At 47.4% G+C, this 15,427-nt stretch overlaps 1 protein-coding gene across 1 annotated transcript in view; it reads right to left on the bottom strand.

Annotated features, from left to right (window-relative positions):
* Positions 1-15,427, bottom strand: part of CAMK4 (calcium/calmodulin dependent protein kinase IV) — a 303,883-nt gene that overhangs the window by 165,362 nt on the left and 123,094 nt on the right. The window contains exon 2 of the mRNA XM_024219761.2: positions 311-389. Within this exon, the coding sequence (XP_024075529.1) occupies positions 311-389 (79 nt within the window). The remainder of the gene's footprint in view (positions 1-310; positions 390-15,427) is intronic.

The raw sequence follows: 15,427 nt of genomic DNA, 5'->3' as shown, positions 1-15,427 counted from the left end.
CCCTGAACTCCAACCACTCAGCCTTCCCTCAGTCACTCTTTTCCACCCAGTCAGGACCCATCATTTTTCTTCCCCTTCTCTTGGCCTCCTACTACTTTCCTTCTCTGCTTGAGTTCCTCCCCCCAGCCCCACCCCTTTACTAGTCTTCAGAGTGTAGGCCTTACTTACTCATGCTTTCCACCAAATCCCTTTAAGTATGGGGAGCAGAAGATGCTCTGCTGCTGGAGTGATGGATCTCAGAGGTGAAGAGGGTACAAATTAATTACCAATCCTATCAATACAATTGTGTAGTAACCAAAAAACAACTTACAGTTTTCTTCAACATTTTGACAGCGTAAGGCTTCTGGGTTCCTTTCTGCCTGCATCTGTAGACAATGGATGTAGCACCACTAAATGAAAAAGAAAAACAGTGTTATTATTGAAGGCTATTGAATATATTGAATACATCTTGTCTAATTAGACAACACTGTGTGACTTCTTATTTCCAACTGGAGATTTCTAATAAGTTGCAGAGCAAAGGGTTAAAATATAAACTGTTACATTCTCAGCTGTTTCAGTGCTCAGGTTCAGTGCAGCTAGAGGACAAAGATGTAATTACACTGCCTTTCTGCCCCTCAAATCCTGTGGAAAGTCAGAACCTGATACTGTCCCAAATGCAACTAAGAGCTGCCCTGACTTCCACCAGCCATCCCTTTGGGCTCTTCTGCCAGTGAAAATTGCCAGATCTCAGTGAAGTTCAGTCACACCTTCTCCTGCCCCCTTGCATGCCCTGAAACTCTCCCTGTGCCAGGAAGCAGAAGAGATTGCGAAGCAGAGGTTTAGGGGGAACCTTTTTAGGGCAACTATAAGTTCCCTCTGCTGCTGGAGTGTCACAAAAGGGACTTAATATGGCCCAGGCTCTAGGACAATGTATCTCACCTTTGTTAAGATGTTTAGAAAGGGGAAAAGATTACTGTGCTAGTATCCATTCAATTGCCTGGTTAATCATAGCAAACCCAAATCTCATCCACTTGCTTGCAGACTGTGCCACTAGAAGACAAATTCAGCCCTAGCAGAAGCAAAAGAGGCTTTTAGTTAAATCAACTGGAGTTGTACCTAAATACCCCAAGGCTGAATTTGGCCCAAGATCTTCAATTGTCTTCAAGGTGGATTTATTAAACAATCAGGTCAGGGCACTGATAATGTGCTCAAATTAACATGTTCCATTTGCTATTGCCAAGAAAGGAACTGTACTGTATCCTTTGGCTAGATGCAGGAAAGAACTTTGGGATAGTTTTTGGAGGTTCTGAGGATTTCAGTTAACCTGTTATGTCATTATTTTTCATTTTAGCATTTGAATTTCTTATTGCCAACTTAAGTCAGAAGCAGAAGTACCAAAATACTGATCACCATCACTGGTTCTTGTGACATATCTGGACCAACTGGAATCAGGAATTACTTGAAACTTTACAAGAAAGACTGTTCTCGTGAGATTTCCATTATCAAAACTATTGAGTCTTAAAGTTCGTAGAATCATAGGTTTTAAAGCTAAAAGGGTTCATTATGATCATCTCATCGAACCTCCTGCATAACACATCCTCTAGAATTAAACCCAGTAATTCCTGCAGTGGAGGGACTTTCTTCCTCACTCCATAGAGTGAGCACGATCAAGCCCTATAATTTATGTTTGAATTAGAACATACATTTGAGAAAAGCATCTTCATGACAGGTCAATTCAGAAAAGGTTTAAATAGGTAATTGCTTGAGAGCTTACATGTATCAAACCATTGACTCTTTTGAAGTTTGCCCATTTCTACACACTATGTACAGTGGAGGTACTGTATTTCTTTAGTGTGCAAAAATGAATTTTTTTAAAATTTGTAACAACATATTGATAAATGTATAGGAGTATTCTAACTTCCAAAGAATTTCAGAATCATTAAATATATTTAACCAAAATATTTCTCATTAGCCAATATAAAGAACTCTCAAATGGCTCTATTCAACAAGACAGAAAAAATACCCAGAGTTAAAAAAATCCAAATCTTCTAAGTAAAAAGAGTTAATCCCTAAGGACACGTTATAATCATACATATCTTTTCAATATTTTACCAAAGAACTGCAATAGGAAGGTCACTGCATCAATGCAAATCATCATTATACAGTGCTTTACATATTTAAAGTGCTATATAAACATTACACCAATTAATCTTCATATACTCCTGTGAAACAGACAATAAACCCTCTAGAACCGATAATGTAAAATAATATCAAATGTCATCTGATTAAGGCTGGAAAAGAGGAGACAGATTTCTGGAGAGGGGTTCTGTGACAATACTGGGGCAGTCAAAGAAAAGAATTTGGGGTGAGATTTTGAGTTGTATGGTAGGTGTCTGGGTTTGTTATCCACATTTCAAAAGGAATGATTCAATATAAATCTAGAAGGGCAAGTTTAGAAATGGGGAGGACTTTGTTGTAAAGAGCATTGTCACTGCATCCCTTGGAGTCCTAATTCGAGAGCCACGTTCTTTCCCAAACAATGGAACATCAGGCAGCTGGAGAAGAATGTTAAAGAGGCCATTGCTGGCATACCTACAAACAGTCATGGCTGAAAGTGCTGTTTCTGTCAGGGAGGAAAGGAGCCTTCTAATTAATACCTAATCCCCTCCTTCAGACACAAGTGGCAAACTACATGAACAGGAAGACCCGCAAATTATCTGACTAATGGTGGGGTGCTCATAAAACAATTGCTGTGAAAGCAGAAACCCATTTCCTTCCAACTGATGATCGTGATGGGAAAGGTCTTTTCCTTTTTTGTTGGTTTGTTGTTTTCAATTAAAAGCCCCCACTCTGGAGCCAGTCTTCCTCCTGGGATCGTGCAGAACGGAGACAGAGGTTTAGAAAAGAGGGAGTAGCATAATGTCGAAGGTGGACGCTCATTTTCATGAGTTCTCTACTGCTCTGTACAGCTCTGCAACATGCTCACAAGAAGTACATCTTGCTTTGTTTATTTTGGATTTCTGCAGCAGCCCTATCATGGATAAATCAGCCTACTGATTGACCAACACACAGAGCTTTCCTGGACCTGCATGGTTTGGAAGGTCATTGATATATTTTTCAGATTAGACCCTCAGTCAAGAGAAAATAGTGGAAAACTTCAGTGCTGAGAAGCTCACGTAAGTCAGGAAAGCTTAGAACATTTGTAATCATTATAACTGGTGCCCTCATCTTGAGTTTTTCAGTGTTGCAAGCGATGAGTCTTTATAGTTAAAAAAGAGATTTTCATGACCAGGCAGGGTTTGGAAGAGCTCACGACTTCATTTCTGGTTCCCTTCTCTCACCTTGGAGTATTAAAGTATAACTAAACTCGAAGCACAAATTATTCAGAGTTGGTTGGAATCATATAAAGAGGACATATAAGAGAAAATAGAAGTAGTTTTCCATGCTAGGAGTCTGAATTTCTACTCTGTGGAAAATACTGGAATTTCTTTTACTGCTCCTGGAAATCAGGTTAGTGATTTTGGATGAGATTTATTTTAAAAAGCTCAGATACATACTGCAGAAATGAGTGGGTTTAAAAAAAAAATCTTGCTCTGCTACACAGCGGGATGCCTACAGCAATATCCTATGTCTGAACTTGCAAAAAAGCTTAAGAAACACTGTATAAATATCATCTAATGCTGCTTGAGTATGAATGACTGTGACCCTAACAGCATCCCAGTGCAAGAGGGCAAGGGGCTCATTGGTACCTGGTAGTGAGTTTCAGCTGGCCTGACAAGTTCAGTGTATCCCAATTCATTAATGTCAGATGGTATCTGATGCGTGTCATGTACAGCATCATTGGAAGACTAACAACACACTGATAGTTAATATTCTGGTGTGGTGTGCATATGGTAAATGCCCAAAGGACAACAGAAATATGAAGGAAACATGGAACTAAAATGTATTTACCAGACAAGACTGGAGAGTGGGTAAAGAGGTTTCTCCCAGACAAAGAACAAGCTGACACCTCCAGCCAGCTGTCATCAGAGTTGCTTATCAATCACATGGCAAGTGTCCATTCATTTGCATAGAAGAGGGCAGGAACAGATTAACTGGCATTTTAGCAAACACTTACAGAGGAGGAAACTAGCATGGAACTTCCTTCACCACCACACTCCATGTCTCCTTCCATATAGCTTGAATTGACTTTATTTTGGGAGGCATCCTTCAGAAGACTCCATTTCAAAGGTTCACTGGACTATAAAAGAGAGGGGCAAAGAACCCCGAGTGATCTTTCACCTAAGACGACAAAGACACTGGAATTTGTCTTTGGGAAGAGATCCTGACCAGAGGGACGGTCAGTCATCTTGCTGGAAGAAGTGTGTAGTAAGAACCTTACCTGATACTTAGACAATAGTTTATTTCAGTTTTAGCATTAGGAAATTTATTTTTCCTTTTGCATGTTTGTAACCCTTTCTAACTGTATTCCTTGTACTTGGCATAACTTAAAATCCTCTCTCCTTTGGTTAATCAGCTTGTTTGACTTTTAATCGAAACGAGCCTAGTGCTGTGCTTGAACTGAAGCGATTGTTAACTCCAGTTGAAGTGAGAAGCTGTGCCTTTTGTCTCTTCAGAGGAGCCAGTGAACCTTATCATTCCTCTGAATGGTCCAGGAAAGGGCTGGACCTGGCAGAGCACACGGTTTTGTGAAATTCAGGACTGGGGTGGGGTGGGGAGTGTTGGATTCACTTGGCTGGTAGTCACAGAGGAAACACACACCAGTACCCGCTCCAGGCCGGTGCAGCACAAGTATCTTATTTACTGTCACAGCAGAATATTCCCCACTCCAGTGCCAACGAAGTCTAACAAAGTAAGCACTGGCACTGCACCACTCCCAGCTGTCTAGTAACCAAGGCTGGTGGATACCAGAGTGTGGCTGGGGTATAACAAGCAGACTGCTGGAATCAGAGTACTGAGGGATAGCTCAATGGGTTGTGAGTTCAATCCTTGAGGGGGCCATTTAGGGAACTGGGGTAAAAATCTGTCTGGGGATTGGTCCTGCTTTGAGCAGGGGGTTGGACTAGATGACCTCTTGAGGTCTCTTCCAAACCCTGATATTCTATGATTCTATGAACACATAGACCGTGCATGCTTGTTTGCTGGCTGTCAGTGTACTGGCTGTGAGCCACTGCAGCACAGCATATAAAGCACCAGGGCTACAGGAAAGGTGACGACAATCCCTCACTGTCTGGATTGCACCCCGGAACACAACAATGACATCTAAACATAAAAGTGCTTTGAAAACAAAAACACTTGCTCCCACATACAGTAAGTTAATTGCACTAAGATTAGGAACAACTTGTGGGCGGCATCATTACTCGCTCATTGTGAATGTGGACAAGCAGCTAGGAAAGGGGATTTTTATTCTACAATGGAGCTATTATTTTGTTGCAATTGTAATGATTTTGGCAAGTTGGAAAATTTAATATTCAGTTGTCAATCTCAATGATTTTGCTGTTTTTAGTCTTTGAGTTTTCACACAAACTTTAGAAATGAAATCAGAAGGGAAAATAAGATGACATACTTTGCACATATGTGCTATAATATTTTGCAAATTAATTTGAAATAGCTCTTAAAACATTCAAACACAGGAATAAAGCCCCCTTTTCCTTCATATATTTGTATGTATGTATCTTGGGTTTTGTTGTTAAATATTTTTAGACATATATGTTGTGTGTGGATATTATGGATTTTTCAGCTACATATTTGAGTCTTTTGAAATTGCTGAAATGTAAACCAAGTAGAATAGCAGAAATGATAAATTTGCACACACTATTTTTATTTTTTATACACACTCAACATATGTAGAGTTCGATTATGTAATTAAAGACTGTATGATTGTCTTTTTACAGCCTTTAGCACAACGGAGTCCTGGTCCATGATTCGGACTCTTGGGTGCTAGAGTATTACAAATAAATAATAATATGCACACACAAGAGAGATGTATTAAGGTTTTATGATAGCCAGCCACCATCTTGGCAGATACTAGGAACTGAATCAGGGAGCTCCAAAGTTAAAAGCATGAATTTCTAAAGCTTGAGCCAGGTTTCATAGCTGGAGCCTGTAACAGACATGCATCCTCCGTGGATCAGGCACTGCGGGAGACACATACCACACACTGACCAGTGTGCAGCAGTATCACAGTCAGCTTTAATTTGGGCATTTTCTAACCTTTGAGTATTCAACTTTGCAATCCCAATGTCCTTTTGTGTGCAATAATACAGATTATGTGGTTATTCTTGGGGGTTTTGTTAAAATTTGTTGTCCTGGGCATAACTGCTGACTTTCATTTAGACTAAATGTAAAGAAGTGACTGAAACAACAGCTGTCTCCAAATCCAAACATGGGTACATGTCTCCACTTACAGACCCCATCTTCACTGGGATAACCCACAGCATCATGAATCTGGCTAACTGCTCAGGCGAAAAAAGAGCAAGGCTATTATGCTAGGGGTGTATATTAATCAGTGTTACACTTCACCTTTCTCAGCAGCTCCAGAGAGCGCCAATCAGTACAATAATACTAACTTATATACTCTCCTCTATACACCTTACGAAGGCAAATATATTTATGAAGTTAAACAATACACCTCTACCTCGATATAATGCTGTCCTCGGGAGCCAAAAAATCTTACCATGTTATAGGTGAAACCACGTTATATCGAACTTGCTTTGATCCACCGAAGTGCGCAGCCCCGCCCCCCCGGAGTACTGCTTTACCACGTTATATCCGAATTCGTGTTATATCGGGGCGCATTATATCGGGGTAGAGGTGTACTACGCAACAAGCAAACTTAAAAAAGAGATATGAATGGAGAGATGATTTCTAATGGAAGTTAAAACAAGATGCGCAGTCTATGAGGTAGAGCGAGATAAAGGAAGGCTGTTCTAGACAACAGGCACTGCAAAGGAGAAGGCGCTTACACAAAGAGTGGTGAGATTATGAAGGAGGACAGCGTGGAGGACAGCACCAGACAAGCAAAGGGAAGGGTTAAAGAGCACTGAGGTGTTTTAAAAATTATGGGGTGGAGGGAAGAGGAGGAATGAACTGGATCCTGACACGAGTAGGTAGCCAGCAGAAAATGAAAATAAAATGAATGACACTTAGTTATTAAAAAATATTTGCAAGGTGTTCAGACACCATATCTGGTATGTACTATAAACACTTGGCAAGATAGATTAGCTACCTATATCCATGATAAAATAGGCTCAATTAGGTCAGACAGAGTTGTCTGGCCAACAGCTGATGTGGTCCTAAACCTTTATGTACTTAAGAAGGCCAGGCAGAAGCATTCTGCTTATGCTGGAGATTTGAGACATGGGAAGGCTACCGAGAAGAGAATAAGTATTCAAGGAAATTAGAGAGACAAGGTAGGTGAGTGTAGTGAGGGAGTGTGGCCTCCCTCCGACCCAGAGGGGGAGGAACCACACTCTGTGCCCAAGTGAGCGGAGCCAGACCTGATTCGCCCCTCCCACCAGAAGTGGGTAACAGGAAGTATAAAGGGCAGGGCCTCCAGCTCAGTCAGTGCGGAGACACTGAGGGAGGCAGATGGATCCTTGTGATTTAAATTGATTTTTTTTTAAATCAATTCCATTTGACGTCATCTAATCAAACCATACTTATACAAACAGGAAAGTTCCAATCAAAGAAAGTTGAAAGGATGAATGCTTTCAAAAGAATACTTTATCCTGTGCATTTAAATGGCCTGCATTATGCAGTCACATTAATCTGTGCTGTCACAGAGGCAAATTAATAGCATTAACTCTCAGTTTTAGGATTTCCATAGCAAAATACTGAATGTTTCTGCAGTCTACAGGTATACAACAGTTAAAAATCAAATCTCTCTCTCTCTCACCCACACACAGTAATGCAATATCAAAGTAAATTGCCTTACATCTACTATATGAAACGGTTACTTACCTTCTGTAACTGTTGTTCTTCAAGATGTGTTGTTCACGTCCATTACACATTAGGTGTGCGCGCGCCGCGTGCACGAACGTCGGAAACTTTTTCCCTCAGTGGCTCCCGTCGGGCCTGCAGGTCTCCCCTCCCGCCAGAGCGGCGCCCCGCTCTAGCGTATATATATCCCTGCCAGCCCGACCCTCCCTCGGTTCCTTCTTGCCGGTGACTCCGACAGAGGGGAAGGAGGGTGGGAAGTGTAATGGACGTGAACAACACATCTTGAAGAACAACAGTTACAGAAGGTAAGTAACCGTTTCTTCTTCTTCGAGTGATTGTTCACGTCCATTACACATTAGGTGACTCACAAGCTTACCATTGGAGGAGGGTAGGAGTCAAGGAATAACTGATTGAAGCACAGCCCTGCCAACAACCGCATCCTCCCTGGTCTGATGATGGATCGCATAGTGGGCTGTGAACGTATGCACCAACGACCAGGTGGCTGCCTTGCAGATTTCCTGGAGCGGAACCTGTGCCAAGAAGGCCGCCGAGGACGCTTGGGCCCTAGTCGAGTGAGCCCTGATCTCCGGGGCTGGTACGTTGGCAAGCTCGTAGCACGTGTGTATGCAAAGCACAATCCATGCCGACAAGCGTTGCATCGAAATAGGTTGGCCCCTCATTCGCTCCGCAACGGCAATAAACAGCTGAGTCGATTTGCGGAATGGCCTGGTGCGGTCCAGATAAAACGCCAAGGCCCGACGGACATCAAGGGTATGCAGGCTGCGGTGGCTTGGGTCCGTATAGGGCTTGGGGAAGAACACCGGTAAACAAATGTCCTGCCCCATATGAAAGTGCGTGACCACTTTCGGAAAGAATTTAGGGTGCGGCCTGAGTTGCACCTTATCCTTATAAAGAACCGTATAAGGGGGCTCCGAAGTGAGGCCTCTCAATTCCGATACCCTCCTAGCCAATGTGATGGCCACGAGAAATGCTACCTTCCATGAGAGGTGCAGGAGGGAGCAAGAGGCTAGGGGCTCAAAGGGTGGCCCCATGAGTTTAGTGAGGACCAGGTTGAGGTTCCACGCAGGGACCGGTGGGCGCGAGTAGGGAAACACCCTCTCCAACCCCTTGAGGAATTGGGCTACTGTGGGGTTGGAGAATACCGAAACCCCCAATTCCCCAGGGTGGAACGCCGATATGGCAGCCAGATGCACCTTAATCGAAGCGGGGGCGAGCCCTTGATGCTTGAGGTGTAGCAAGTAGTCTAGAATTAGTGGTATTGAGGCCTGCAGAGGCTGGATGTGGTGAGGCTCACACCAGTGGGAGAACCGTTTCCATTTGGCAAGGTAGGTCGCTCTTGTGGAGGACTTCCTACTACCAAGGAGGACTTGCTGGACCTCGTGAGAGCACCTGTGCTCCACATCGTTTAGCCAGAGAGAAACCATGCCGTGAGATGCAGCGACGGCAGGTTCGGGTGGAGTAGGTGACCCCGGTCTTGCGTGATGAGGTCGTGATGGAGGGGGAGGGTTATCGGAGTGGTCACGGACAGTTCCAACAGGGACGTGAACCAGTGTTGACGTGGCCACGCCGGGGCAATAAGGATGACTGTCACCTTGTCCCTGCGGGTCTTGAGGAGGACCCTGTGGATGAGCGGGAATGGGAGGAAGGCATACCTCAGGCTCCCGCCCCACGGGATTGCGAAGGCATCTGCCAATGAGCCCGGACTGCGGTTCTGGAACGAACAAAACTGAGGGCATTGGCTGTTGTCCTCGGTGGCAAAGAGATCCACCTGGGGAAACCCCCACCTCCGGAAGATTGAACGCAGGATGTCCTGTCTCAACGTTCACTCGTGCATGAGATAGGACCGGCTGAGACGGTCCGCTAACCTGTTTTGGACCCCCGGGAGATATGTAGCCAGTAGGTGGACTGAATGGGCTATGCAGAAGTCCCAGAGGAGGAGTGCCTCGTGACAGAGGGGAGAGGACCGGGACCCGCCCTGCTTGTTTATGTAGAACATGGCGGTAGTGTTGTCCGTCAGAACCGACATGCTGTGGCCTCTTATGGTAGCGTGAAAGGTCTGGCAGGCGAGGCGAACCGCCCTTAGCTCCTTCAGGTTGATATGAAGCAACTTTTCTTCCCTGGACCACAAGCCCTGAGTGCGCAGGTCCCCCAGGTGCGCCCCCCAACCCAGGTCCGAGGCGTCTGTTACTAACGTCAGAATGGGTTGCGGGCGGCGAAAGGGACCCCCGCGCAAACCTGCTGTCGATCGAGCCACCAACGGAGGGCGTTCGACACCCGAGCCGGGATCGTGACGACCATGTCTAAGGGGTCTCTGTTGGGGCGATATGCCTGGGCCAGCCACAGCTGCAGCGGCCGGAGTCTGAGGCGGGCGTGTCCGACTACGTGGGTGCAGGCCGCCATGTGCCCCAAGAGTTGTAAGCAACATCTGGCCGTGGTCGTGGGGAATTGCTGGATGGAGCTCACGGCCTTCTGGATAGCCAGGAACCGCGATACGGGAAGACTCGCCCGCGCCGCCACTGAGTCCAGGACTGCCCCTATGAAGTCCAGCCTCTGCATGGGGACCAGTGATGACTTGGGTACATTGACCAGCAGACCGAGTTCGTGGAACACTCGTAGCGTCAATGTCACATGGGAGCGAACCTCGGCCTCCGACCAGCCCGCCAGGAGCCAGTCGTTCAAGTATGGGTAGACGCGCATCCTTCTTTTTCGGAGAAAAGCTGCTACCACGGACATGCATTTCGTGAATACGCGTGGGGCTGTTGCCAGGCCGAAGGGCAAGACCATAAATTGAAAATGGCGCTGGTTGATAGTGAAGTGCAGGAATCGCCGGTGGGCCGGGCGGATGGCGATGTGAAAGTAGGCGTCTTTCATATCGAGGGCAGCGTACCAATCCCCTGGATCCAGGGAAGGAATGATGGTACCAAGGGAGACCATATGGAAACGTGGTTTGAGCAAGTATTTGTTTAGCTTGCGAAGGTCCAGAATAGGACGGAGGCCCCCTTTTGCTTTGGGAATGAGGAAGTATCTTGAATAGAACCCTTTCCCCCTGAGGTCCGGAGGAACCTCTTCCACCGCTCCCACTGTGAGGAGGGTCTGCACCTCCTGCATGAGGAGTTGCTCGTGAGAGGGGTCCCTGAAGAGGGACGGGGGTGGGGGGTGGGAGGGAGGGGGCGAGGAGAACTGGAGGGTGTAACCTGCCTCCACCATGCGTAGGACCCAGCGGTCCGATGTTATACGTGACCAAGCACGGTAAAATTGGGACAGGCGGTCCCTGAAACACAGGGGGGGATCCGGAATAGAGATGGGTACACTGTCCTCGATCGCAGCTTCAAAACCCTTGTTTGTTTCCCGGCTGCGGTTTGTTTTGGCCCTGATTTTGGCCCTTGTTAGGCCTGTTGTTGCGTCTACGCCTGTTATCCCTGCCCCTCCTGCAGTACGGTTCCTGTCTAGGACGAGGATGGTACTGTCTCTGTGGAGGTTGGGGCTTGAATGGCTTCCTCTGCGTCACTGGGGTGTGCATCCCTAAAGACTTGAGGGTAGCTCGAGAGTCCTTTAGGCTATGTAGTCTGGCGTCCATTTGTTCCGAAAACAAGCCTGAACCCTCGAACGGAAGGTCTTGGAGGGTGTTTTGCACCTCTGGGGGAAGGCCAGAAGCCTGCAGCCATGCTGAGCGCCTCATTACCACTCCTGACGCGATTGTCCTAGCGGCTGCGTCAGCAGAGTCAAGTGAGGCCTGTAAGGAGGTTTTGGCTACCGCCTTACCTTCGTCTACTATGGCAGCAAACTCGGGTTGCGAGCCCTGAGGCAAGGCGTCCTTGAACTTGGACACTGATGCCCAGGAGTTGAAATTGTGCCTGTTCAGGATCGCTTGCTGGTTTGCGATCCGCAGCTGGGGGCCTCCGGACGAGTAGACCTTTCTCCCAAATAAATCCAAACGTTTTGCCTCCTTGGCCTTGGGGGCCGGGGCCTGTTGGCCATGCCGCTCCCGTTCGTTGACCGCAGAGACGACCAGCGAACATGGGGTTGGATGGGAGAATAGGAAGTCAAACCCTTTGGACGGGGTGAAGTATTTCCTCTCTACGCCCTTTGCAGTCGGCGCAGTGGAGGCTGGCGTTTGCCATACAGTCTTATAATTAGACTGGACCGTTTTTATGAGCGGGAGCGCGATCCTGGAGGGACCCTCCGGGCTTAAAATGTCGACCATAGAGTCCTCCTTCTCAACCGTCTCCTCTGCCTGCAACCCCAAATTGAGGGCTACTCAGCGGAGCAGGTCCTGGTGTGCCCGATGGTCAATCGGGGGAGGACTGGACACTGTTGTGCCCGCCACGGCTTCGTCTGGTGAGGAGGAGGAGGTCATGGCCTTCTGTGTGTCCTCCTCCTCCTGCAACTCCTCATCAGCAGGGTGCTCCTCCGGAGTGCGTTCCCTGACGTGGGCCTGGGACGGTGCCGGTCTCGGTGCCGAGTCAGCCCTCTCCCTTTCTGGCGGTCTGGAGACCGTGGCCTCTTTGAGGGAGGGTGGGCGGCACCGTGGAGAGCGGGACCGGTGTCCTGAGGGGCCCGATCTCGAGGTCCTGGACGGGGGGCCTTGTTGGTGGTAGGCCCAAGGGGTCCAGAATGGCCATTGTCCTGGGTGGCCCCACTGTGGTTGCCAAGAGGTTTCGTGCTCCCTACTGGCCTGCGCTCTGTGGGCATATCTGCTAGAATGGCCCGAGTCCTCCTCCGACACTATGGATGGTGATCTAGAGGGCCACGGCGGTGCCGTGGGGCGGTGCCAGTCCGGGGTCGGAGAGCGGTGCCTTCGTGACCGGGAGTAGCGCCATGCTGACCTGGACCTGGATCGGTACCGGTGACCCCGGGACCGGGAACGGCTGCGGGAGGACGGTCTCGGGAATCGCACAACCGAAACGTTCCGGTGCCTGCTCGAGCAGGGCTGCTGGGCCGCTGCCTCGCGCCTGTTGGGGCCCGACTGTTGTGCGGCCCGCTGCACGGAGGGAAGCCGGGAGTCCACCGAGGCGGAGCTCAACTGGGACCGGCGCCGGGAACGGTGCCGAGATGGCGACCGTGATGGGCGCATCATCGCCGGCTTGCCCTTGGATGGCAGTCTCGGCGGAATGTCCTTAGCGCGGAGGGTGCCTTCAGCGGACAATTCAATGAGGTCCTTTGCTGCCTCAAATGTGTCAGGGGTGGAGGGCTGTTCCAACAGTTCCTCCAGCCCTTCCTCCTCACTCGACGCGCCTATCCCGGGGCTCAACGGGCCTTTCGGCGCCGGAGCCACTGGCACCGGGATCTGTGTTGGGGCCGCAGTGGCTTTGGCAGCACTTGCGGTCTTCGCGGGTGCTACCCTCTTGTGCGGGGAACGTCCTCGGGCCTTGGGTTGGCCCTTCGACTTAACCGGCGAAGAGGACCGGTGCCGGAGGTGTTCCCGCCGAGTCGGTGCCGCAGGCTTAGGTAGCCCCGCCGGCGTCGGATCACGAACCGATGCCGGGGCACTCCGCACCAAGGTGGACGGTGCCGTTGAAGTGGAGGGCTGTAACGCCGCCTCCATGAGCAGCTGCTTAAGGCGAAAGTCTCTCTCTTTCTTAGTCCTGGGCTTGAAAGCCTTACAGATCTTGCAGCGCTCCTTTTGGTGTGCTTCCCCCAGGCAATGGAGACACGATTCGTGTGGGTCGCTCAATGGCATAGGCCTGCGGCACGTGGCACAAGCCTTGAAGCCTTGGGCGTGCGGCATGCCCCGCCGCCCAGGGCCGGTGCTGGGGTTGGCCAAACACCTAGCGCAAAGAAGTTTAGGTCTTTGTGAAGAACTGATAACTGCTGCTTAACACTTAACACTTAACTACTAACGAACTGATAACTGTATCACTAATTACTATGCTAAGGGACACTCTCAGACGAGAGACAGAGTTGTTCCAACGTCGCCACGGGCGGTAAGAAGGAACTGAGGGAGGGTCGGGCTGGCAGGGATATATATACGCTAGAGCGGGGCACCGCTCTGGTGGGAGGGGAGACCCTGCAGGCCCGCTGAGGGGAAAAGTTTCCGAAGTTCGTGCACGCAGCGCGCACACACCTAATGTGTAATGGACGTGAACAATCCCTCGAAGAAGAAAACTTATTCTCAATCTTCCAAATGAAGTGGCCCATTGGAAGATTGTTCCAGGGTTAAGCAGAATAAAACCACATTAACTGTTATACAAAACTGTTGACAAACACCAATGAAAACATCATCTGAAAGATTACAGGACTTCAAGATATTATTTCCTGCATTTCTGTAAGCTATGTGAAGTCAGTCCCTCTCATGGCTTAATGTCTCGTGAGAAAGCAAAATGCAAGAGCTATATATTAAAACAAGAGCTTCCTCCCCAACATATTTTTAAAAGAAATGTTATTCTATTCTGAAATGCAAGCACAAGAAAGATTCTACAGCACACCTAATCAGGGAAATGCGTCTCATCTCTTTTATATCAAACAATAATTATTTTCTATCACGCTCAGACATTGAATGTAATACTGATTCTTAATAAACTTTCCAAAAGCTTTCTACTAGAGAAGATGAATCTCTATGATACAGCAAAATATTTTTTTTTATACAGGTACAGGAATCAGGTATATAATTTTGTATTAGTGTAGGGTTTTTCCTCATTATACTAGGGATAATACAAGAAATAGAAATACCATAAAAACTTCTGCAATTCTGCAAAGGACTGGAGAATCAGAAAGAGACTCAGGGACTTTATCCTTTATGGAGAGACAAGCTTGAATACCCAGGTCGTATATATTCTAGATGTATTTTGGAGCGAGAAGGCATGGATGATGGAAGAATGCTCATAGTGCATAAAAAAGAAGCCCAATTCTGTTATGTTTTCGAGTTTTGTCTGGCTTGATTTTGACAAGAAAGAAAAATCAATATCCTTTTAGATTTTGAATCCATGACTTTTAGCTTCCTCATTGATTTTCTACCATCTGATTTGACAGTTCAATTTAAAAGTCTATCCTCATCTGGCATGGCCTGCAAAGACAATGCCATAGCACAACAGGGAATTTTAGATGTTCAGACTTTTCATTAGACCGTAGACACAGAAAAACACCTTCTTTGGGAGCAGAAGGACAGAAGTCAAAGCAGTTTGTTAGAGTCCCGCTATCTTTGTTACATTTCAAACAGCCAGCTTTCCCCAATACACTTCAAAAAGCCTCAGCTACATACACCAATATTAAATGTTAAATCAAACATTCTAGTGTTTGTCAATATCCTTAATTCCACTGCTTCCTAGATATTGATTTACAAAATTATAGTTTCTTAGAGCTGGGCAAGGTTGGTAGAATGTTAAAATCCAGATGAGGAAGCCAGGGGCCCTACACAGCAATGGCACCCTCTCCTGGAGGTGGGTAGCTGATAATTCCAGAAGGCAGTACACCTCTACCCGATATAACGCGACCCGATATAACACGAATTCGAATATAACGCGGTAAAGCAGTGCTCTGGGGGGGGGGG

Source organism: Terrapene carolina, unplaced genomic scaffold, assembly GCF_002925995.2.
Source record: "Terrapene carolina triunguis isolate 2854851 unplaced genomic scaffold, T_m_triunguis-2.0 Scaffold69, whole genome shotgun sequence".
NCBI classification, from domain to species: Eukaryota; Metazoa; Chordata; order Testudines; family Emydidae; genus Terrapene; species Terrapene triunguis.
Note: the sequence above shows the minus strand (reverse complement) of the source record. Positions and strands in the feature narration are given on the sequence as shown.